Source organism: Balaenoptera acutorostrata, chromosome 1 (assembly GCF_949987535.1).
Source record: "Balaenoptera acutorostrata chromosome 1, mBalAcu1.1, whole genome shotgun sequence".
Taxonomy (NCBI): Eukaryota; Metazoa; Chordata; class Mammalia; order Artiodactyla; family Balaenopteridae; genus Balaenoptera; species Balaenoptera acutorostrata.
In genome coordinates, this window is record NC_080064.1 from 141,098,321 (window position 1) to 141,123,472 (window position 25,152).

The following is a 25,152-nucleotide window of genomic DNA, read 5'->3' on the forward strand; positions in this document are numbered from 1 at the left end:
ACATAAAGGAAGTAAACAAGTGAGTCCTGCACATATCTGGGGGAAACTGTCCCATGAATAGGAAACAGCCATTGCAAAGGCCCTGTGGTGAGGGTATGCTTAGAATGTTAGAGAACTGAGGTGTTCATGCCTTTTGTCAGAAAGCAATTAATGTATTTTAGGGGGGCAAGACTAGAGGCAAAAACACACAGTTGTTCACAAGACAGTCATAGTTTCTAATGGTGTCATTCACTGAAACCCTTAACGTGAAGTAGGCAATTCAGAATAGACACCTGTGGTTTGCTTGGTAATTATTTGCTGTGAAAATACATACTAGTAATTAGGAGTTATATGGTATTGGAAAGGGATGAGTATATTTCTTTCACTTAGTTAACAGCCTTTATTTTTTACAGTAGTTTTAAGTTTAAAGAAAAATGAGCAGAAGGTACAGAGTGTTCCCATATACCCCTCTCCCCCAATTTTCCCCTATTATTAACATGAACATTTGTGTACAGCTATTTGAGTACCTGTTTTTAATTCTTTTGGGTATATATACCTAGGAGCAGAATTGCTGGGTCATATGGTAATTCTATGTGTAACTTTTGGAAGAACCACCAAACTGTTTTCCACAGCACCTGCACCATTTTACATTCCCACCAACAATGTAAGATGGTTCCAATTTCTCCACAACCTTGCCAACGCTTGTTATTATGTCTTTTTTATTATAGTCACCTTAGTGTGTGTGAAGTAATACCTCCCTGTGGTTTTGATTTGCATTTCCCTAATAACTAATATTTCATGTGATTGTGGGTCATTCTCTTTGGAGAAATGTCTATATTCAACCCATTTATTAGTTATCTTTTATGAGTTATTCATATATTCTGGATACTAGATCTTTATCAGATATGATTTGCAAATATTTCCTCCCTTTCTGTAGAATGTCTTTTTACTTTTTTGGATAGTATTTTTTGGATAGCAGAAAAGTTTTAATACTGATGAAGTCCTGTTTACCATCTTTTCTTTGGTTGTCTGTGTTTTTGCTGTCATATCTAAGAATCCATGGCCAAATCAAAAATCACTGAGATAAGTACCTATTTACTTCAGTCAATATAGTTCTAATTCATATTTTTTTAGGTCATTGACCCCTTTTGAGTGAATTTTTGTATATAGTGTGATATAAGAATGCACCTTCATTCTTTTGTATGTGGATATCCAGTTGTCCCAGCATCATTTGTTTAAGAGATAATTCTTCTCCACTGAATGGTCTTGGCATCTTCATCAAAAATCAACTGACCATAAATGTGAGGGTTTATTTCTGGACTCAGTTCTATTCCACTGGTCCATGTGCCTATCTTTATGCCAGTACAACACTGTTTTAATTACTGTTATTTTGCAGTAAGTTTTGAAATTGCAGGTGTGAATTCTCCAATTTTGTTGTTTTTCAATATTGTTTTGGTTATTCGGGTCCCTTTATAATTCCATATATATTTGAGGATCAGCTTTTCCATTTCTGCAAAAATGGCAGTTGGAATTTTGATAGACTGCATTGAATCTGTAGGTCACTTTAAGTAGTACTGCCATCTAACAATATAAAATCTTTCAATCTATGAACATGGGATGTCTTTCCATTTATCTAGGTCTTCTTTGTCTCAGCAACGGTTTATAGTTTCAGTGTAAAATCTTTCACCTCCTTTTAAAACTATTCCTGGGTATTTTATTATTTTGGATGCTACTGTAAATGGAATAGTTTCCTTAGTTTCCATTTTGGGGTGTTCACTGCTGGTGTATATTAACCCAACCGATTTTTGCATGTTGATCTCGTATCTTGCAACTTTGCTGAATGTTTATTAACTCTAGTAGTTTTTGGTGGTTTTTTTGGATTTTCTGTATTTAGGATCATGTTATCTGTGAACAGAGATAGTTTTACTTCTTTCTTTCCAATTTGGCTGCTGTTTATTTTCTTTTTCTCGTCTAATTGCTCTGGCTAGAATTTATAGTACATGGTAAAAGAAAGCATCCTGTCTTATTCCTGATCTTAAGGGGAAAGCTTTCCATTTTTCATCCTTGAGTATAATGCTACCTGTGAACTTTTCATAAACAACCATTTTCATGGTAAGCAAATCACCTTCATTTCTGAAAGCTATTTTAACTGGTATAGATTATAAATTGATAGTTTTTTCCTTTTGATGGTGCCCCTATTGATCTGACTATTGAAGAGAAGTCTGCTGCAGTTCTTACCTTTGTTCCTCTGTATCACTTTTTTTTTTTTTTTTTTGGTATGCATGCTTTTAAGAGTTTCTCTTTTTCACTGATTTTCAACAATTTGATTATGATGTGTCACGGTATCATTTTATTTACATTTCTTCTGCTTGACATTCATTGAGCTTCTTGTTCTATTGGTGTATGGCAGTGATTCTCAACTAGGGAAGTTTTTGTTTTTTTTGTTTTTTTTGCCCCTATCCTCCATTTGGTTGTCACAAGTGGGTGATCTTATTGGCATCTAGTGAGTAAAGACCAGGGTTAAAAAAAAAAAAAAAAAAGACCAGGGTTACTACTAAACATCCTACAATGCACAGGACAGCCCTCCACAGCAAAGAATTACCCAGCCCCAAATGTCAATAATGCAAAGGCTGAAAAACTCTGGTTTATGGTTTCATCAAATGTTTAAAATTTTCAGCCATTATTTATTAAACTTTTTGTCTTCTCTCTCACTTTTTCTCTTCTTTAAGGGATTCCAATTATATGTATATTTGTTCAGTATTTTTATGCTCTGTGCTTCATTTTTGTTTCACCTGCTATATCTTCCAAGTTCACTGATCTTTTCTTATGCAATGTCTAATCTGCTGTTAATTCTTTCCAGTGTATTTTTCATTTCAGATGTTAACTCTCATCTCCACAAGTTCCACTTGGGTCTTTCTGGTATCTTCTGTATCTCTCTCCATTGTGTTCATGTTTTCCTCTATTTTCTTGAATCTATAGAATATATTTATAATAGCTGTTTTTCATCTTTATCATTTCTGTGCCTGCTTTCACTGACAGGTTTTTCTCCTGGTTATGGATCATATTTTCCTGCTACTTTTGCATGCTTGGAAGACTTTTACCGTAAGCCAGATATTATAAATTTTACACTCTTGTTTGCTGGATTTTGTTGTGTTCCTTTAAATTATGTTAGACTTTGTTTGGGCATTAATTCAGTTACATGGAATCAATTTGATCCTTTCAAGGCTCATTTTTAAGCTTTGTTAAGGCAGGGGCAGAGCAGCCTTTAATCTAGAGCTTAATTTAGCCCCAGTACTGAAGTGAAATCCTTCAGAGGCCTCCATCATATGCCCCATACACTACATTTTCTTTCCACTCTGACCAGTAGGAAATGAAAGAGTCTCAGTCCTATGTCAACTCCACGAATTGTATGGCTTGCTGCTTTCTTCTATTTCATTCTCCAGCCTGTTAGTTTCCTCTCACACATTCACAGATTAGTATTCAGCCAGAGAGACCCTTCTATAGATCTCTGGAACTCTCCCTTTGTATGCAAGAGCATCCTCTCTAGTATGCAGCCCTGTATATTCTTCAGTCTGGCTCAAATTGGCAAGGTGGCCAAGCTCTTTTGGATCCCCCCTCCCTGTGCTGAAATTGCTTCCAGATAATAAGCTGAGGAAACTGTAGGGTTTACTTTCTCTTCTCTCATAGTTTCATACTACTTTCAGTGCAATGTCTGAAAATCATTATTTCAACAACTGTGTCTTGTTTTCTTCCTGTTTTAAATAAAAGGGTAAATCTTGTCCCTATTATACCACCATGCCCAAGAGCAGAAGTTCCAAAAACATTAATTTAAAAATCAGCATAATATTCCATGAAGTAATGTACCATAATTTACTTAACCATTATCTGACAACTGTCTAGGTATTTTCATTTTTTCATTCATAAACAAAGATATGATGAATACCTTTGTACATAAAGCATAATACAGTTTTAATTAAAATCTTCAGGGAAAAAACTGACTCTATAATTTGATTATAGTGCATTCTAAGTATATTTCTTCCTGGGACTAATTCCTCTTTCTGCAGCAACTGCACAGGCATATTACAATGCTGGTGACAATTTTGGGAGAGTGGGGTGGGAGATTATATCTGAGGCAAAAAAAATTTTTTAAAATAATCTGCCATTATCAGATTGAATTCAGAATAAAGGTGCCAAAGATGCATTAGTTTTGTTCTCTATCCACTTCATCTATAAGAAGGGCTAAATTTGGCTACTTTTACTCTCTTGATTTCCACTCCAATGAAATGCTTCTCATAGAGGTTTAAGAAGTTTATTCCATTTCTCTCTACTCAAAATCCATTAAGTTATTTTTATGTTGCATCAGCAGTTAAAGAAAGAGACTCCAATTTGGCAGCCAATAGGATAAAACTTGCCAATTCTTATATTGCCTGAGACTATATTATTTGAGACACTGAAATGCTCCTTCACTCAAGGGAGAAAGGTAAGTTGTTAGCTGAATCTTTATCACTTGATTCAGATTCTACCTTAGTCAGTTGCTGGGTTGGGTCAAGATGTAAAACCTTGTGAAACTTTCTATCTGAAAAATAACTGTTCCAAAGATTATCAGGCTAATATGTGCAAGGAGGGAGTTTCTTGCTTCCATGTGCTACCTTTCTTGGCTTCTGCTTTACCGGTTTGTTTGCTTAATTTGTTTATAGGTCTAGCTATAGGAATTTGGGTAAATTAATCTCTCTGCCTCAGTTTCCTCATTTATAAAAATAAAAGTAATAGTACCTATCTCATATGGGTGTTTCCAAGATATAAAATATATATGTAAAACCAACAGTGCCCAGCACAAAGTAGACACTATATAAGTGTTAGCTGATATATAATTATTATTAGTCACAATATGGCCATTTCTCCAAAGTGAAAATGTCTCAGCAACACAGATGCAAGATATTTTGATGTGGTGACCAACAATATAGAACCACAAGTCTTTTATCTAATAGTTTTAAACTTCTGATTCTCCTGGTAAAACAACAAATCCCCAAACCAACCAACCAACAACACTGTCATTAAGGGGGAAAAAAAAAAAAAGGAAACTAGGACTTCAGGAGCGTCTTCCATGTGCTTTGCACTTTATATATACTATCCAATTCCAACTTCAAAACAATTCTATAACATTGGCATTTTTACTGTATCTCATGCAATCTAAGACATCACCAATTATAAGAAGTACCATTATTTTCTATAATGCTAAGAAAGACAACACAGCCAATTAAATATAGTACTCCATCAATTTAAAAACACATCTATAATTTTTAAAATGTTAGAAACTGAATGTTTGCCTTATATTTGATAAAATATATCTCCATTTTACAGATTAGAAAACTGAAGATAAAGAGAGGTGAAATACCCAATGCCTCATAGTAAGTGCAGAATTGAGTCCCAAACCAAGATCTTCTGGTATCCAAAGACTATGCTCTTTCTATTAAACTATGCAACCTCTCTAAGCTATTTTAGAAACCATTATCAAATGTTTACAAATATTCTGAATTAAAATCTTGCTCTCTGTCAAGTGTACATTTAAAAGATTTTTAAGTACTTTATCAGTTCAAAAGGAAGCTTTAAAATTAAAATAAACATGGTAACTCTTTAACATTTTTTGAGGCTAATTTATTATGCTATATTATGCACAATTTAATCAATTAAAGAGACTAATAAGATAGTTCTAAGCCCTTAAAAAAGAACATTTTTCTAATAATCCCTTTAAAATAGTCACTGCTATTTTTTCCCTGAAACATGAAGTTATTCATTTTCACATACAAAAGTAAGAATATTAATCTTACCTTAGCTTTATCTGTCATTAAGGGCATTTAAAAAAAAAAAAAAACACTTTACCATGAAATTATTGTTGGTGGGACTTCCCTGGTGGTGCAGTGGTTAAGAATCTGCCTGCCAATGCAGGGGACACAGGTTTGAGCCCTGGTCCAGGAAGATCCCACATGCCGCGGAGCAACTAAGCCCATGCGCCACAACTACTGAGTCTGCACTCTAGAGCCCGCGAGCCACAACTACTGAGCCTGCGGTCTAGAGCCCGTGCTCCGCAACCAGAGAAGCCACCGCAATGAGAAGCCCGCACACCACAACAAAGAGTAGCCCCTACTCGCTGCAACTAGAGAAAGCCCGTGCACAGCAACGAAGACCCAATGCAGCCAAAAATAAATAAATAAATAATTTGTTTTAAAAAAAGAAAATATTGCTGGTTGCTATTTGTAACAGTAATACTTATAAAATTCCTCAAGAAAGAGAAACTCCATAAATCTATGTTTTTTTTGTTTTTCTTTGTTTTTTTTTTTTAATTTATTTGTTTGTTTATTTATTTTCGGCTGTGTTGGGTCTTTGTTTCTGTGTGAGGGCTTTCTCTAGCTGCGGCAAGCGGGGGCCACTCTTCATCGCGGTGCGCGGGCCTCTCACTGTCGTGGCCTCTCCCATTGCGGAGCACAGGCTCCAGACGCGAAGGCTCAGCAACTGTGGCTCACGGGCTTAGTTGCTCCGCGGCATGTGGGATCCTCCCAGACCAGGGCTCGAACCCGTGTCCCCTGCATTGGCAGGCAGATTCTTAACCACTGCGCCACCAGGGAAGCCCCAAATCTATGTTTTTAACTCTTAGCTTCTCTTAAAATTACAAACGTACAGCATAGTTTAAAATAATCATCTCCTAAAACCTTAAAAACACACATTTAATAAAAAATGTCAATTATCTAGAAATAGTATATAAATGCTTAAATTGTTATTGGAAAATAATTTTAGATAAAAGGGAAAAAAGCAGAAATAATATGTGCAAGTGGACATTTTATCCAAACCTCCAAATTTCAACATTTCCTAATATCTTATATATATGTGTGCTTGTATATATATATACTACATAAACTAACTTAAAAAGTGATGCAAAAAAAAAAAAAAAGTGATGCAGATTTTTCAAAAGATGAAAAAAACTAAAACACACCTTTTTTGTGCCAAATGCTTTAATCTGCATCACTAAAATATATGAGATAATTTTTCCAGATAACATGGTCAACAGAACTCGTATAAAATCCTTATAATCCACCAAGTAAATTTCATCACTTTGTACAACAAAACAAAGCCCAAAAAAAATCACAAATTGCTCTTTTACCATTCTATAATGGAATTAAAGAATGAATATATTAATTTTGTCTTCTTAATTCCCTGGCTATTATCAATTGTCTTGGTTCTAGGGTACTTTAAAACTGAGGCACAGGAGCTTCCCTGGTGGCACCGTGGTTAAGAATCTGCCTGCCAATGCAGAGAACACAGGTTCGAGCCCTGGTCCGGGAAGATCCCACATGCCGCGGAGCAACTAAGCCCATGAGCCACAACTACTGAAGCCCATGTGCCTAGAGCCCATGTTCTCCAACAAGAGAAGCCACCGCAGTGAGAAGCCCGCGCACCACAACGAAGAGTAGCCCCTGCTCGCTGCAACTAAAAGAAAGCCCATGCGCAGCAACGAAGACCCAACACAGCCAAAAATAAATAAATTTACCTTTGTGAGGTATTTTTACTCAATTTAATGCTGTTTTTAAATGCCTATCATGGAATATTACCTTCAGGTTATTATAACTAACTTTCTAGAAATGTAACTGATCAAGATTTAAATGTTCTTTGGAAGATGATTCTGAATATAGTATTTATCATACTATAAAGAAATTATAACTTTTTCTTAGATTTTAAGCACCAAAGAAAATCATAAAAAACTAACAGATTCAAGTACTTAAACTGGCATTTCTGTAATAATGTAGTAAAAATAAATAAGATGGAACTGCATTTTAAGCAAACAAAACGAATGGCTAATATTTCTACAATATTCTAAGCAATATATCGAAATGATCTCATATGTAAGAAAAACATTAAGATTCAATGGATACACAGACCACGGTTATGAGCAGGCAACAATTAGTATTTGAAGTGACACAGAGGTTTAGGATTTTATTCATGTACATACATAAATATCAATAATGTTATATCACTACTTGGAAAAAAGTTCAACATCCATAATCATTTAAGAAAATGCAAATTAAAACAACAACGAGCAACAGATTTTAAACTAATTCCATTAGGGTAACAAAATTATCCAAATTGGTAAAACTGTAGTGAAACAGGCACTGTACTAAGTTAATGGCCCTAATGCTCTTGTACAATGGTATTACTCTTTTGGAAAGCAATATTGCAATCCTACCAAGACCCATAAAAATATTAGCACACTTTCATTCTTTTAACCATTAATACAGCTTCTGGATATTATAAGAAAAAAGATACAATTCTGAATTATAGTAACTTTGTATAGGTTTCAACCGTAATTCTTTTTCTGTTGCTCATCTTTACGTGAAATTAATGTTTTTGAAATTTTAAGATAGAAATGTGAATCAGGATATAGTTTTAGGTATGTAAGTCCCTTTTCTGTTATTTTCATGAAGTAATTAAAAATCTGAAGTCAGCTCTACCCACCACCAGAGCCTCCCATCAAGCCTCTTAGATAGCCTCAACCACCAGAGGGCAGACAACAGAAGCAAGAAAAACTACAATCCTGCAGCCTGTGGACCAAAAACCACAGTTACAGAAAGACAGAGAAGATGAAAAGGCAGAGGGCTATGTACCAGATGAAGGAACAAGAAAAAACCCCAGAAAAACAACTAAATGAAGTGGAGATAGGCAACCTTCCAGAAAAAGAATTCAGAATAATGATAGTGAAGATGATCCAGGACCTCGGAATAAGAATGGAGGCAAAGATTGAGAAGATGCAAGAAATGATTAACAAAGACCTAGAAGAATTAAAGAACAAACAAACAGAGATGACCAATACAATAACTGAAATGAAAACTACACTAGAAGGAATCAATAGCAGAATAACTGAGGCAGAAGAACGGATAAGTGACCTGGAAGACAGAATGGTGGAATTCACTGCTGCGGAACAGACTAAAGAAAAAAGAATGAAAAGAAATGAAGACAGCCTAAGAGACCTCTGGGACAACATTAAACGCAACAACATTCGCATTATAGGGGTCCCAGAAGGAGAAGAGAGAGAGAAAGGACCAGAGAAAATATTTGAAGAGATTATAGTCGAAAACTTCCCTAACATGGGAAAGGAAATAGCCACCCAAGTCCAGGAAGCGCAGAGAGTACCATACAGAATAAACCCAAGGAGAAACACGCCGAGACACATAGTAATCAAAGTGGCAAAAATTAAAGACAAAGAAAAATTACTGAAAGCAGCAAGGGAAAAACGACAAATAACATACAAGGGAACACCCATAAGGTTAACAGCTGATTTCTCAGCAGAAACTCTGCAAGCCAGAAGGGAGTGGAATGATATACTTAAAGTGATGAAAGGGAAGAACCTACAACCAAGATTACTCTACCCAGCAAGGATCTCATTTAGATTTGATGGAGAAATCAAAAGCTTTACAGACAAGCAAAAGCTAAGAGAATTCAGCACCACCAAACCAGCTCTACAACAAATGCTAAAGGAACTTCTCTAAGTGGGAAACACAAGAGAAGAAAAGGACCTACAAAAACAAACCCAAAACAATTAAGAAAATGGTCATAGGAACATACATATTGATAATTACCTTAAACGTGAATGGATTAAATGCCCCAACCAAAAGACATAGACTGGCTGAATGGATACAAAAACAAGACCCATATATATGCTGTCTACAAGAGACCCACTTCAGACCTAGGGACACATACAGACTGAAAGTGAGGGGATGGAAAAAGATATTCCATGCAAATGGAAATCAAAAGAAAGCTGGAGTAGCTATACTCATATCAGATAAAATAGACTTTAAAATAAAGAATGTTACAAGAGACAAGGAAGGACACTACATAATGATCCAGGGATCAATCCAAGAAGAAGATATAACAATTATAAATATATATGCACCCAACATAGGAGCACCTCAATACATAAGGCAACTGCTAACAGCTATAAAAGAGGAAATCGACAGTAACACAATAATAGTGGGGGACTTTAACACCTCACTTACACCAATGGACAGATCATCCAAAATGAAAATAAATAAGGAAACAGAAGCTTTAAATGACACAATAGACCAGATAGATTTAATTGATATATATAGGACATTCCATCCAAAAACGGCAGATTACACGTTCTTCTCAAGTGCACACGGAACATTCTCCAGGATAGATCACATCTTGGGTCACAAATCAAGCCTCAGTAAATTTAAGAAAATTGAAATCATACCAAGCATCTTTTCTGACCACAACACTATGAGATTAGAAATGAATTACAGGGAAAAAAACGTAAAAAAGACAAACACATGGAGGCTAAACAATACGTTACTAAATAACCAAGAGATCACTGAAGAAATCAAACAGGAAATAAAAAAATACCTAGAGACAAATGACAATGAAAACACGACGACCCAAAACCTATGGGATGCAGCAAAAGCGGTTCTAAGAGGGAAGTTTAGAGCTATACAAGCCTACCTAAGGAAACAAGAAAAATCTCAAGTAAACAATCTAACCTTACACCTAAAGAAACTAGAGAAAGAAGAACAAACAAAACCCAAAGTTAGCAGAAAGAAAGAAATCATAAAGATCAGAGCAGAAATAAATGAAATAGAAACAAAGAAAACAATAGCAAAGATCAATAAAACTAAAAGTTGGTTCTTTGAGAAGATAAACAAAATTGATAAGCCAGTAGCCAGACTCATCAAGAAAAAGAGGGAGAGGACTCAAATCAATAAAATCAGAAATGAAAAAGGAGAAGTTACAACAGACACCGCAGAAATACAAAACATCCTAAGAGACTACTACAAGCAACTTTATGCCGATAAAATGGACAACCTGGAAGAAATGGACAAATTCTTAGAAAGGTATAACCTTCCAAGACTGAATCAGGAAGAAACAGAAAATATGAACAGACCAATCACAAGTAATGAAATTGAAACTGTGATAAAAAATCTTCCAACAAACAAAAGTCCAGGACCAGATGGCTTCACAGGTGAATTCTAGCAAACATTTAGAGAAGAGCTAACACCCATCCTTCTCAAACTCTTCCAAAAAATTGCAGAGGAAGGAACACTCCCAAACTCATTCTATGAGGCCACCATCACCCTGATACCAAAACCAGACAAAGACACTACAAAAAAAGAAAATTACAGACCAATATCACTGATGAATATAGATGCAAAAATCCTCAACAAAATACTAGCAAACAGAATCCAACAACACATTAAAAGGATCATACACCACGATCAAGTGGGATTTATCCCAGGGATGCAAGGATTCTTCAATATACGCAAATCAATCAATGTGATACACCATATTAACAAATTGAAGAATAAAAACCATATGATCATCTCAATAGATGCAGAAAAAGCTTTTGACAAAATTCAACACCCATTTATGATAAAAACTCTCCAGAAAATGGGCATAGAGGGAACCTACCTCAACATAATAAAGGCCATATATGACAAACCCACAGCAAACATCATTCTCAATGGTGAAAAACTGAAAGCATTTCCTCTAAGAGCAGGAACGAGACAAGGATGTCCGCTCTCACCACTATTATTCAACATAGTTCTGGAAGTCCTAGCCACGGCAATCAGAGAAGAAAAAGAAATAAAAGGAATACAAATTGGAAAAGAAGAAGTAAAACTGTCACTGTTTGCGGATGACATGATACTATACATAGAGAATCCTAAAACTGCCACCAGAAAACTGCTAGAGCTAATTAATGAATATGGTAAAGTTGCAGGTTACAAAATTAATGCACAGAAATCTCTTGCATTCCTATACACTAATGATGAAAAATCTGAAAGAGAAATTATGGAAACACTCCCATTTACCATTGCAACAAAAATAATAAAATACCTAGGAATAAACCTACCTAGGGAGACAAAAGACCTGTATACAGAAAACTATAAGACACTGATGAAAGAAATTAAAGATGATACCAACAGATGGAGAGATATACCATGTTCTTGGATTGGAAGAATCAACATTGTGAAAATGAGTATACTACCCAAAGCAATCTACAGATTCAATGCAATCCCTATCAAATTACCAATGGCATTTTTTACGGAGCTAGAACAAATCATCTTAAAATTTGTATGGAAACACAAAAGACCCCGAATAGCCAAAGCAGTCTTGAGGCAAAAAAATGGAGCTGGAGGAATCAGACTCCCTGACTTCAGACTATACTACAAAGCTACAGTAATCAAGACAATATGGTACTGGCACAAAAACAGAAACATAGATCAATGGAACAAGATAGAAAGCCCAGAGATTAACCCACGCACCTATGGTCAACTAATCTATGACAAAGGAGGCAAAGATATACAATGGAGAAAAGACAGTCTCTTCAATAAGTGGTGCTGGGAAAACTGGACAGCTACATGTAAAAGAATGAAATTAGAATACTCCCTAACGCCATACACAAAAATAAACTCAAAATGGATTAGAGACCTAAATATAAGACTGGACACTATAAAACTCTTAGAGGAAAACATAGGAAGAACACTCTTTGACATAAATCACAGCAAGATCTTTTTTGATCCACCTCCTAGAGTAATGGAAATAAAAACAAAAATAAACAAGTGGGACCTAATGAAACTTCAAAGCTTTTGCACAGCAAAGGAAACCATAAACAAGACCAAAAGACAACCCTCAGAATGGGAGAAAATATTTGCAAATGAATCAACGGACAAAGGATTAATCTCCAAAATATATAAACAGCTCATTCAGCTCAATATCAAAGAAACAAACACCCCAATCCAAAAATGGGCAGAAGACCTAAATAGACATTTCTCCAAAGAAGACATACAGACGGCCACGAAGCACATGAAAAGATGCTCAACATCACTAATTATTAGAGAAATGCAAATCAAAACTACAATGAGGTATCACCTCACTCCTGTTAGAATGGGCATCATCAGAAAATCTACAAACAACAAATGCTGGAGAGGGTGTGGAGAAAAGGGAACCCTCTTGCACTGTTGGTGGGAATGTAAATTGATACAGCCACTATGGAGAACAATATGGAGGTTCCTTAAAAAACTAAAAATAGAATTACCATATGACCCAGCAATCCCACTACTGGGCATATACCCAGAGAAAACCGTAATTCAAAAAGACACATGCACCCGAATGTTCATTGCAGCACTATTTACAATAGCCAGGTCATGGAAGCAACCTAAATGCCCATCAACAGACAAATGGATAAAGAAGTTGTGGTACATATATACAATGGAATATTACTCAGCCATAAAAAGGAACGAAATTGAGTCATTTGTTGAGACGTGGATGGATCTAGAGACCGTCATACAGAGTGAAGTAAGTCAGAAAGAGAAAAACAAATATCGTATATTAATGCATGTATGTGGAACCTAGAAAAATGGTACAGATGAGCCAGTTTGCAGGGCAGAAGTTGAGACACAGATGTAGAGAATGGACATATGGACACCAAGGGGGGAAAACTGCGGTGAGGTGGGGATGGTGGTGTGCTGAATTGGGCGATTGGGATTGACATGTATACACTGATGTGTATAAAACTGATGCCTAATAAGAACCTGCAGTATAAAAAAACAAACAAAACAACTAATACTAAACTTTCATTGGGTTATTTATATGGAAATATGTTAATATAAATGTTTCAGACATTACATGTAATTTCTAAAAATCTTATATTTGTATTTGTATGGAAATACGTATGGAAATATGTTAATATAAATGTTTCAGACATTACATGAAATTTCTAAAAATCTTAAAAAAAAAAAAAAAAAAAAATCTGGCCCCTAGGATACTTTCAAGATCACTTGGCTCTGGTCCCCTCGCCCACTCTTATCTGGTTTCTTTTTCCTTTTGTCTTCATTGTCCTTGTCCTGCTTGACTTGTCTGCAGATTCCTCTCAGTGTGAGGCTGTGTACTGGAAGGGAAGTTTTGGCTGCTTAATTTTGAAACTCTAGAGCTCCAGACAGCTCTAGAAAACCTTACCCATGAACCCCCTGTACTCTTCACCTGTGGGCAATTTTAGGCTTCTGCCATTCTCAGGTCAATTAGACTCCCTACTGTTTCCTACTGCTTCCTCCTACAGAGATGCCAATGCTACACAAATCTTGGAGCTGTTGATAGTTTGTCCCTAGTTTCTCTGATCAACTAGGTTTTGTTACAGATATTGCCCAAGTGCTTTTGGTTATGCTATCCTAGTTATTTTGTTAAGGATTCGGGAAAATTCAAGAACTATGCTATAACCACTGTCATCATCCCTGAATTCCAATAACTCTGAATGATTTTTGACAGAATGCATGAATGGGAATACACAAATAAGTAGATTAGTATTGCTAAACTGTTTCCATTCCATTCTCTTTTCCATTACTTTTGCCTCCATTCAACCAACTATCTTAATAAAATGGATGATTTCATGAAAAAGAGGTGCAGAGACTGATAAGCAAGACAAGTTTAGTGAATAAGGACTTTAAATTGGAAAAGGAGTGAACTACTCAGTTAACTGAAAGAAACAATTCCTATTCATTCCTCTTTGACGATATTCTGCAGTATCTGCATGGGTCAGAGACAGTTACTTAAGATACTTTTTGATTATTGTCGAGGGTCTAAAATATACTCTCTGGGGAAATGCTACTTTATTTATCTTTCTATGCCCCATGTATTGCAGTCCTGAGATAAACCGCCTGTCTGTTTTTAGCTTACACTTAAATAAGATTAGCCTTACATAGGCAAGGAAATTTTTATTTTGAGCCCTTTCTTTCTATTCATCAACATCCTGTTTGATGAAACAAGAACAAATTCCTCCTTTTTTTCAAGTGAAAAGCCAAAGAATCCAGTAAAAGTTAAGAATGTATCTGGATGTTTATCCTCAGTAAGTTTCTTCTTGAGTGGTTTTTTTTTTTTTTTGGCTGTTTGGTTTTCGTTGCTGCACGCGGGCTTTCTCTAGTTGTGGCGAGTGGGGGCTACTCCTCGTTGCAATGCACGGGCTTCTCATTGCGGTGGTTTCTCTTGTTGTGAAGCACAGGCTCTAGGAATGCGTGCTTCAGTAGTTGTGGCACGCAGGCTCAGTAGTTGTGGCTCATGGGCTCTAGAGCTTGGGCTCAGTAGTTGTGGTGCATGAGCTTAGTTGCTCTGTGGCATGTGGGATCTTCCCAGACCAGGGCTCGAACCTGTGTCCCCTGCATTCGCAGGTGGATTCTTAACCACTGCGCCACTCAGGGAAGTCCTTGAGTGATTTTTTTTTTTTATTTCATCTTTCTCTTTATTCTCAAAGTATGATAGTATAGAACTCCAAACGGAATAGGCTGTTCCTTGTGTGGTCTCCAGTGCTTTCAGGAGCAGAGCTAAGCCCCCAGGAATGTGACAGGATCATCTCAAAAAGCTAGCAGTAGCTACTAGGCTGAGTTGGACAGCCCCAAGTCAAATCCTGGGCAAATCCTTGGATGTGTGGTAGGGCTTGGGCTCCTGAAGAGGAATAGGGGTGGAAATCATTTTGTGATGACAACTGAGCAGAAGAGCACTCTGTACCAGAAAGGTCTGGTAGGAGAAGTAGGGCAGGTGACACTCCTTTCTGTCACTACCTAAGGGCAGAGGCACGTGACTCCAGCAAGAGGCCAAAGTAGGTAGCAGCTCCTTGGATCCCGGAAGGGAGATGCCAGACCACTCCAGGGCTGGTTAACTGGCATTGTCAGGCAGTGGAATGCTAGCCCTAAGAATGGAGACAAATTGCTCCAATTTCTGTGCAGCTTGCTTCCCGGCCTCTAGTACTTCTTTGTGATTAGCCTCCTCCTGGCTTTCATAATCCCAGATGACCTTGTTAGTGATGAGAGAGAAGCCAAAGACTCGAAGACCACAGTGCCTTGCAACTATAACTTCTGGTACTGTGCTCATGCCAACAGCATCTGCCCCCAGCTTCTGCAGCAGACGACACTCTGCCACAGTCTCAAAGGTGGGGCCTGCCACCATCACATAGGTTCCTTCCTGTAACTCTCTCTGCTCTCCCATTTGTTTCCAGGTACTGTGAGCCTTCTGCCTCATATCCCAGTCATAGGCATCAGACATGGCAGGGAAACGAACTCCAAACCTTTCATCATTGGGCCCTCTGAGAGGGTTCTCACCGCAGAAACCAGGTAGATTGATGTGATCGTGGATCAGCATGATATCTCCAACCTCAAACTTGGGGTTGAGCCCTCCAGCTGCATTGGTGACCACTAGGGTGTCCACACCCAGAAGCTGGAAAACCCTCACTGGGAACGTCACCTTCCAGAGCGGGTAGCCTTCATACATGTGGAACCTGCCCTGCATCATCACACAGCCTCTGCCATTCAAGATCCCAAACACCAGTCGACCAGCATGACCTGGCACTGTACTTTTGGGAAAGTTCGGTATTTCACCGTAGTCAAAGATCTGGGCCTGAGTTAATTTGTCACTCAGACCTCCTAACCCAGAACCACAGATCACCGCCACTTGAGGTCAGTGTTTAGTGTGAGACAAAAGCCATTTTGCAGTGTTCTGATAACCTTCATACGTGAATCCGTTGTCCATGGTCCCGCCGACGCCCTCTCGATCAGTTTGCCCTTCTCCGCTCAGACCCACTCCACTGAGCAGAGCTACCGCCAGTCACCGGGTACGATCCACACCCCTTGAGTGATTTTTAATTCCCAAAAGAACATAGTAATTTAAGTTTCCGTTTCAAGAAGCTACAAAAAGAACAAAAAATTAAATTTCAAGAAAATATAAAGAAATATAAAGATAAGGGGGAAAGCCAATGAAACAGAAAACAGATGTTCACTAGAGAAAAATAAGCAAAGCCAAAAACTGGTTTTGTGAAAAGATCAGAAAAATTTTAGCAAGAATGATGAAGAAAGAAGAGAAAAAAGACAAAAGACCAATATCAGGAATGAAAAGGGACATCACTACATATCTTAGAGAATCAAAAATTAATAAGTAAATCTTATGAACAACTTAAGCCAAATAAATTGGTTATTTGGAAAAAATGGACAAATTTCTCAAAAAAATACAATTTACCAAAGCTGAATGAATAAAAAGTGAAACATCTGAATAGTCTCATATCTATTAAAGAAATTGAATCTTTAATTAAAAACCTCACTGCAAAGAAAACCGGATAGCTTCACTGTTATATTCATTCAATCACTTAGGTAAGAAATAATGCCAATCTTACAAAAATTTTTCTGGAAAATAGAAAAAGAGGGAACACTTCCCATTTCTTTTTATAAGATCAGAATAACTTTGACACTTACGCCTGGCAAGAATGATACAAAAAAAGGAAGACAATTGCTCTCATTAACATAGGTGAAAAAAATCCTTAAAAATACATTAACAACAGACTCACCGATACAGAGAACAGACTTGTGGTTGCCAAGGGGGAGGAGGGGTCGGGAAGGGAAGGGATGGATTGGGAGTTTGAGATTAGCAAATGCAAACTACTATATAGAGAATGGATAAACAACAAGGTCCTAATGTATAGCACAGGGAACTGTATTCAGTATCCTGTAATAAACCATAATGGAAAAGAATTTAAAAAATAAAGTAGTTCACTCCTTTACCAATTTAAAGTCCAAATGTCACCCTTTTCAATACAGCCTACTCTTACCACCCTATTTAAAACTGTAACCCAATACCCCCTTCATTCTATACTCCTATCCTTGTCTTCCTGTGGTAGAATTTAAGCTCCACGAGGGGAAAGATTTTTGTCCATTTTTGCTCAGTGATATATCCTAGGAACTTAGAACAGTGCCTGGCACATAGAAGGTACTTAATAAATATTTACTGAATGCATGAATAAATGGTTAAGAAAAATTAGGCATAACTTCAAATAAGGTTGATTTTCACATGAGAGTGAATTTTAGTTAAGTATAAATTTTAGAATGACAGAGACTATTCAAATCCTACTCTACCACTTATTAGCTGTGTAACTTCAGGATGAATTATTAACTTCCCTAAGCTTCAGTTTTCTTGTCTAGAAAATACAGATAATAATAGTGTCTGCTTTATAGGATTGTGGTGAGGACTAAATAGAGTAACATATCTAAAGCACTTAGCATAATGCATGGCTCATAGTAAGAGCTCAGTAAATACAGCTAATAATTTTTCTTTCCTGTCTTAAGCTTGCTTCAATGAAATAAATAAATAAAGTTAATTTACAATATTATGTTAGTTTCAGGTGTACAGCAAAGTGATTCAGTTATATATATGTATATATATTTTCAGATTCTTCTCCATTATAGGTTATTATGAGATACTGAATATAGCTCCCTGTGCTATACAGAAAATCCTTGTTGTTTATCTATTTTAAACATAGTAGTGTGTATCTGATAATTCCATACTCCAAATTTATCCCTCCCCTCCTTTCTGCTTTGGTAACCGTAAGTTTGTTTTCTATGTCTGGGAGTCTGTTTCTGTTTTGTAAATAAATTCATTTGTATTAATTTGTCGGATTCCACATATAAGTAATATATAATATCTGCTTTCTCTCTCTGATTTACTTCACTTAGTATGATATTCTTTAGGTCCATCCATGTTGCTGTAAATGGCATTATTTCATTCTTTTTCATGGATGAGAAATATTCCATTGTACATATGTACCACATCTTCTTTATCCATTAATCTGTTGATGAACACTTAGGTTGCTTCCATGTCTTGGCTATTGTAAATAGTGCTGCTATGAACACTGGGGTGTACATATCTTTTCGAATTAGAGTTTTCATCTTTTCTGAATATATGCCCAGGCGTGGGATTGCTGGATCATATGCTAGCTCTATTTTTAGTTATTTAAGGAACCTCCATACCATTCTCCATAGTGGCTACACCAATTTTCATACCCACCCTTTTCTCCACACCCTCTCCAGCATTTATGCTAATAATTATTTTTTATTATTATTGAGTATCTAACCAGAAGTCATGTATAAATGGATCAAAAATCTCCAGTTAAGTTTCTAGCAGCAACGTCAGTCTCTGACCCTATCCATATTATATACCACCTTCGTCAATAGCTGACTTAAGGACTTTCCTGGTGGCGCAGTGGTAAAGAATCCGCCTGCCAATGCAGGGAACATGGGTTCAATCCCTGGTCCAGGAAGATCCCACATGCCGCAGAGCAACTAAGCCTATGCACCACAACTACTGAAACCCACGTGCCCTAGAGCCTGCATGCTGCAACTACTGAGCCCATGCACCCCAACTACTGAAGCCTGTGCACTCTAGGGCCTGTGCACCGCAACTACTGAGCCTGTGTGCTGCAACTACTGAAGACCATGCACCTAGAGCCCATGCTCTGCAACAAGAGAAGCCGCCACAATGAGAAGCCCGCGCACCGCAACGAAGAGTAGCCCCCACTCGCCGCAACTAGAGAAAGCCTGCGCACAGCAAAGAAGACCCAAGGCAGCCCAAAAAAAAAAAAAAAAAAAAAAAGTTGACTTGTGGTACAAAAAAGCATGCTAATCAAATTTCCTGATGACAGGGTCATCAACCTAGATGACACATTCATGATCCAAAAGAATATCTTAATGTTAGAATAATATGATGAATCAAGTAAATGGAATTTAATATTGAGTACACATAAGGTAATGAACTTGGTACAGAACAAACATTACATAACAGAACGTGTGAAAAGATTTGAGATTTTAGTTTCCTGAAAGTTAAAGAATTAACATTGTAATGTGGCTACCAAAAATGTTAGAGTAGTTTTAAGCTACATCCCTGAAAGTACAGTATTCAAATGAGAGAAAAGTTTTATTCTATAGTGGTCACACTATATCTCAAACAGTTTGTTCAATTCCAAAGCCAGACTATAAGGAAAGTTATTAGAAACAGAAACTTGTTCACAAAGAATGACTGGGATGGTGGTGGGACTTGATGGTGATGGGATGAAGAACAATTTTAGAAATTAGGAATATCTAGCCTGACGAAGAGGAGATTTAAAAGCTGTCTTAAAACAATGAAGGACTCTTATGTAGATGAAGAACTAGACTTATATGTAGGCCTAGAAAGCAAAAATAGAACAAATTAAAAAACAATAACAGTAACAGCAACAACAACAAAAAAAACAGTGCACCAGATTTTGGCCTACTATAGAAAGACGCTTCTAATAATTAGAGTTGTTAAAAAAAATTAGGGGAACTTCTTCAGAAACAGTATATTTCCATCATTAGTAGTCTTCTAATAGAATCTAAAAAACTGTATGTTGGAATAACCTGGAGACAGAAAATTAGTCTAAACAACCACTAACATTCTTTCTAACTATAAGAGTACAGCCCTAAAATAAGAGAAGAAAGATCAATATAATAATAAAAAAGATAATATACAAATGGCCAATAAGCACATGAAAGGATGCTCAACATCATTAGCCATCAGGGGAATGCAAATCAAAACCACAATGAGATACAACTTCACACTTACTAAGATGCCTATAATCAAAAAGATGAAAAATAATGAGTACTGACAAGGATGTAGAGCAATCAGAACCCTCATACACTGTTGATGGGAATGCAACATGTTGCAGCCACTTTGGAGAAAAGTCTGGCAATTCCTCATACCCGTGAGAAACGAAGACATACATCCACACAGAAATATGCACATGAATGTTCTTACAGTGTTATTCATAATAACACTAAAAAGTGGAAACAACCCAGATGTCCATCAACAAAAGAACAGATAGACAAAATGTGGTATATCCATACGATGGAATATTATTTGGCCATAAAAAGGAATGAAGTGCTGATACATGCTGCAACTTGGAAGAATCTTTGTTCTTCCATGCTAAACTAAATGAAAGAAGCCAGTCACAAAAGATCACATATGATTCTATTTATTTGAAATGTCCAGAATAGGCAAATCTATAGAGAGATAAAGTAGATTACTGGTTGCTTAGGGCTGAAGGAAATCGGGAGGTTGAAACCGATGGCTAAAGGATATGGAGTTTCTTCTTGAAATGATGAAAATGTTCTAAAATTGATCATGGTAATGGTTGTACAACTTTGTGAATATGATAAAAACCACTGAATTGAACACTTCAAATGGGTGAACTGTATAATGTATGAATTATGCTGTGTCTCAATTTAAAAAAAGGCACCCAAAACAGCACAAAGTTTCAAGATAGTAGGTGAAGACATAAAAAATCCATACCCTAACTAGCCTTTAAGCTCATCACATTAATTTTCTTTTCTTTTTTTTTTTAACATCTTTATTGGAGTATAATTGCTTTACAATGGTGTATTAGTTTCTGCTTTATAACAAAGTGAATCAGCTATACATAACACATATACATATATATATATCCCCATATCTCCTCCCTCTTGCATCTCCCTCCCACCCTCCCTATCCCACCCCTCTAGGTAGTCACAAAGCACCTAGCTGATCTCCTTGTGCTATGTGGCTGCTTCCCACTAGCTTCACAATGATTAGTAAATGTAACGATAATCCTGTGAGGAAAACAATAAAATGTGCTTAGTAAATTATGTTTAAAGAAGCTAGAAAACATGATTATATTAGAAAAGGTTTTACCTAAAAATTTTAAACGTTTAGCTATTTTAAAGAATACATCCGGTTAGCTGAAAAATTCACCCATGTGGAATAGTTCATCCCCAGATCTGAAATCAAGGAGGCATTACTATACAATAGGCAATCTCCAATCTAGAACTACTAGAGTATGATCTTATCCTATAACTACAATCACAAAAATCTAATTAATTCAAGATTGTGTAGAGCTTTAACTAGTATACATACTTTTAAAAAAGGAACACCAGTTTAGCATTATATTTCCTGAACTGTGGCCAATGTGGTGCCAATGCATAAAGGAAATGTATTCATAATTAATTGTTTAGAAATACAATTACAATCAATGAACCTTCAAATCATTTTTCTTATTCTTCTCTTATTACTGTCAGACTTAATCAGGTCAATCTTCTAAAAAATAAAAAAGGCAGTGTAGTTTTATAGTTTAAAATTTTCAAAGTAGATATAAGCAAAACCTTCAAAAAGTTTCAGAAACTCTCTTTGCATTTTCTAACTCTATACTAAGGCATGGCATGACTGCCCCCAGGGAAAGAAACCTGGGCAGACAGTAATTGTATTTGACAGCAGCAATTACATGCAAGGTTGGAGATTAGAAGACCATTAATGTGTGTGCAATAATTGCTCTGGTATTTTCTGTTACTACTGAGGGTCAGCCCGAAGAGACACAGTAAACTTTACCTTGGATGCATCTGATCCAGAAATTCTGCCCTAAGAAAGCAGGTGAAGAGTGAGCACAGTGGCTATAGTCACAGCAGGCATGCACAACATTCTTCTGATAAGAATGATACAGGAACAACTAATATGTAATTCTAAAAGATATTTCCACCTATACCTTTCAACTAACTATGAAGAATATCAGAAAGACTCACAATGACTATGACTAAATGTTGATCTTTAGCAAGAGTCCAAATAAATTATCTTTCATAACATCACACTATAACAAAAGCTTTCCGTATTTGGAAACTATATCAAACAGAGAGCCCTGAAAACCTGGAAACTCTGGAAACATCAGAAAGACAGCAGAAACAGCACACTTAACCTAAAAACAATAATAGGAAGCTGGTAGACTAAACACATATCCTTGGTTCCCTCTCCCTCCATATAACGTACTGAAGCAACTCAACTAAAACAAGTCTGGAAGAAATTATGGTATACCTAAAAGGAGAGGGTGCAGGACAAGAGATCCATAGGCCCAAAGGTTAGGATAGAAATCTACCATGGCAGTAAAACTAAACTTCAGGGGCCCAACCACCTGATAAAGTTAAAAGAAAGATTCCCTTAGCAAGTAGAGAGGGATCACACCCACCACATGCTATATGGTCCTATACATGGTGAATCCTGTTTACTTTGGCAGTCCTAACCCAGCCTGGTAGACTAAATCTCTTCGTTTGAGAGGGACCTACCATTTCTCAGCATTCTCCTAAGAAAAGAAGGGTCTCTTTTACATCATCTCACCTTGTCTCAGTAGAGAAATCAGAGCTCATAGGTCTACTAGACTAGAAGAAAAAATTACGTCTGCTTTGTTCGTTTATTGCTCAAAAGACCTCGACGATCAGATCAGTGCTAAGGAAACCTAAAATCAGTAGTCAGAGAAAAATTATAATCATTTAAGGAGGGGGAGAAGCTAAGATGAATCAGAATGAGTGGCTTCTTTTGAGGTAGGCAAAATTAATCGAAGGAACAGAAGAGAGCTTTCATACAATAAAATACAAGGACACAGACATACATGAACACTAAAGGTATTATTCCATAAAAGTCTACTGTACTACAAATATTAACTTTTTATCAATGTTGATAATGTACATGCTAGTTTAATATATCTCTCCCATAGCATGGCTCAAAATAGCCCTTCAGTGAATAAGCATGATTCCGCAACTGAAACGTTTTCAAAAAGACAATGAAAAAAGACACCTAATTGTCAGAACCACCCTCAAAAAGCACACATGCCATATTATGAGGCATAATTTATGTTAATAAATATCCCCAATTTTTTTCAGTTCAACTCAATTCAACACTGTAAGTACTTTTAAGCACTTACTCTCTTCTCATTGAAAGGTACACTAATTGAGGTAACTGCTGTTAAGACACTGAGTATTACCAAGGATTTAGGCTATGCTGCCACATAAAACAAGGTAAGAAACAATATAAATCAAATAAGATCAAATATTAAAATGTACACTATAAACAATAAATGTGATAAATTTATAGAAAGGGGCAAGTTAGTATGGACTGGACTTCATGGAGTAAACAGGAATTGATCAGAGATTTAAAAAAAACAAAAAACACAGAGGTAGAAACGGTTAAAAAAAAAAAGCATGTCAGGAACGAGCATGAGGAAAGAAAGGCATAATAACTTCACTGTATCTGAGGGATGATGAGGAAGCATGTCAGATGGAAGTCAAGTTTACAGTGGGTAAAGTTAGAGATAAATCTGGAGAAGCTGGGGATAGAGATACAAATTATAGAGGACTTGAAAGTAGGAATTAAAAACTTAGATTTGAGCTAACAGTTCCTAAGGACTTTGGTATAAAACTAATTTTTGTCATTTTCCTGTTAACCTTCATCATAAAGAGAAACATATGTTCCAGTATAAAACTGTTCTCCATATGTAATACAATCACACTTAGAAGGTACCAAATTTTAAAACATATAGCTTCAAACATTCTAGTAAAAGTAATTATAGTTTTCAGGATCTCCACAGTATAACCACTAAAAATAATTCATATTATAAAACTACAAAATTATTCATAACATTAAGACACTGAGGGGCTTCCCTGGTGGCGCAGTGGTTAAGAATCTGCCTGCCAATGCAGGGGACACGGGTTCGAGCCCTGGTCTGGGAAGATCCCACATGCCGCGAAGCGACTAAGCCCGCGCACCACAACTACTGAGCCTGCGTGTCTGGAGCCTGTGCTCCGCAACGGGAGAGGCTGCGACGGTGAGAGGCCCGCGCACCGTGATGAAGAGTGGCCCCCGCTCTCCGCAACTGGAGAAAGCCCTCGCACAGAAACGAAGACCCAACACAGCCAAAAATAAATATAAATAAATAAATAAATTTATTTTAAAAAAAAAGACACTGAGAGTGAAAGCTCATCAGGCAATCTAGTAGTATAATAGAGAGCTTAAGATATTATAGTTATTTAAGAGAAATTTCTAATATTTTAGTAATTTGACTCCAGTTCACCTTAATATTTCTAATTTTGAAACCACTGTCAATAATCTTAACTTTTTTTGCACTTTCTCCATAACTATAATTTACTGTTCTATTTCCTAACATCTCCCCCAATTTTATCTGTACAGTTTTTTAAGGGTATCCTTGGATGTGGGGAAATCATTCATAAAGCCAGAGACTGCAATGTTCAATCCGAGTTTTGCTAAGGAGATCCAGGTCAAATTAGGTAGAACTGACAAACAGCTAACGAAATCTGATGATGATAGGCAAATGAGAAAACTGGTCCTTGGTGACTATTCTATTCCCAATATAAAGGTCTGTTTAGTAGGGACTTAGGGATCTCACTAATAGCTGTTAGTACATGTTAAAAAGTGTTCTCACACATTCATTTCAATTTAACTGTAACACACACAGTAAGAGGACTTTGGCACTCCATCTGG

General features: G+C 36.6%; 2 protein-coding genes across 5 annotated transcripts in view; both read right to left on the reverse strand.

The window, feature by feature from the left end:
- Positions 1–25,152, reverse strand: part of ACBD6 (acyl-CoA binding domain containing 6) — a 242,340-nt gene that overhangs the window by 160,930 nt on the left and 56,258 nt on the right. The gene's annotated exons all lie outside the window — the stretch shown is intronic.
- Positions 15,340–16,634, reverse strand: LOC103012550 (purine nucleoside phosphorylase-like). The gene has a single exon (XM_057557081.1). The coding sequence runs from the start codon at positions 16,312–16,314 to the stop codon at positions 15,682–15,684; it is 633 nt and encodes a 210-aa protein (XP_057413064.1). The 5' UTR covers positions 16,315–16,634; the 3' UTR covers positions 15,340–15,681.

Coding starts and splice junctions, on each gene's coding strand:
- LOC103012550 (XM_057557081.1), bottom strand. CDS start 16,314: ATGATGCAGGGCAGGTTCCACATGTATGAAGGCTACCCGCTCTGGAAG.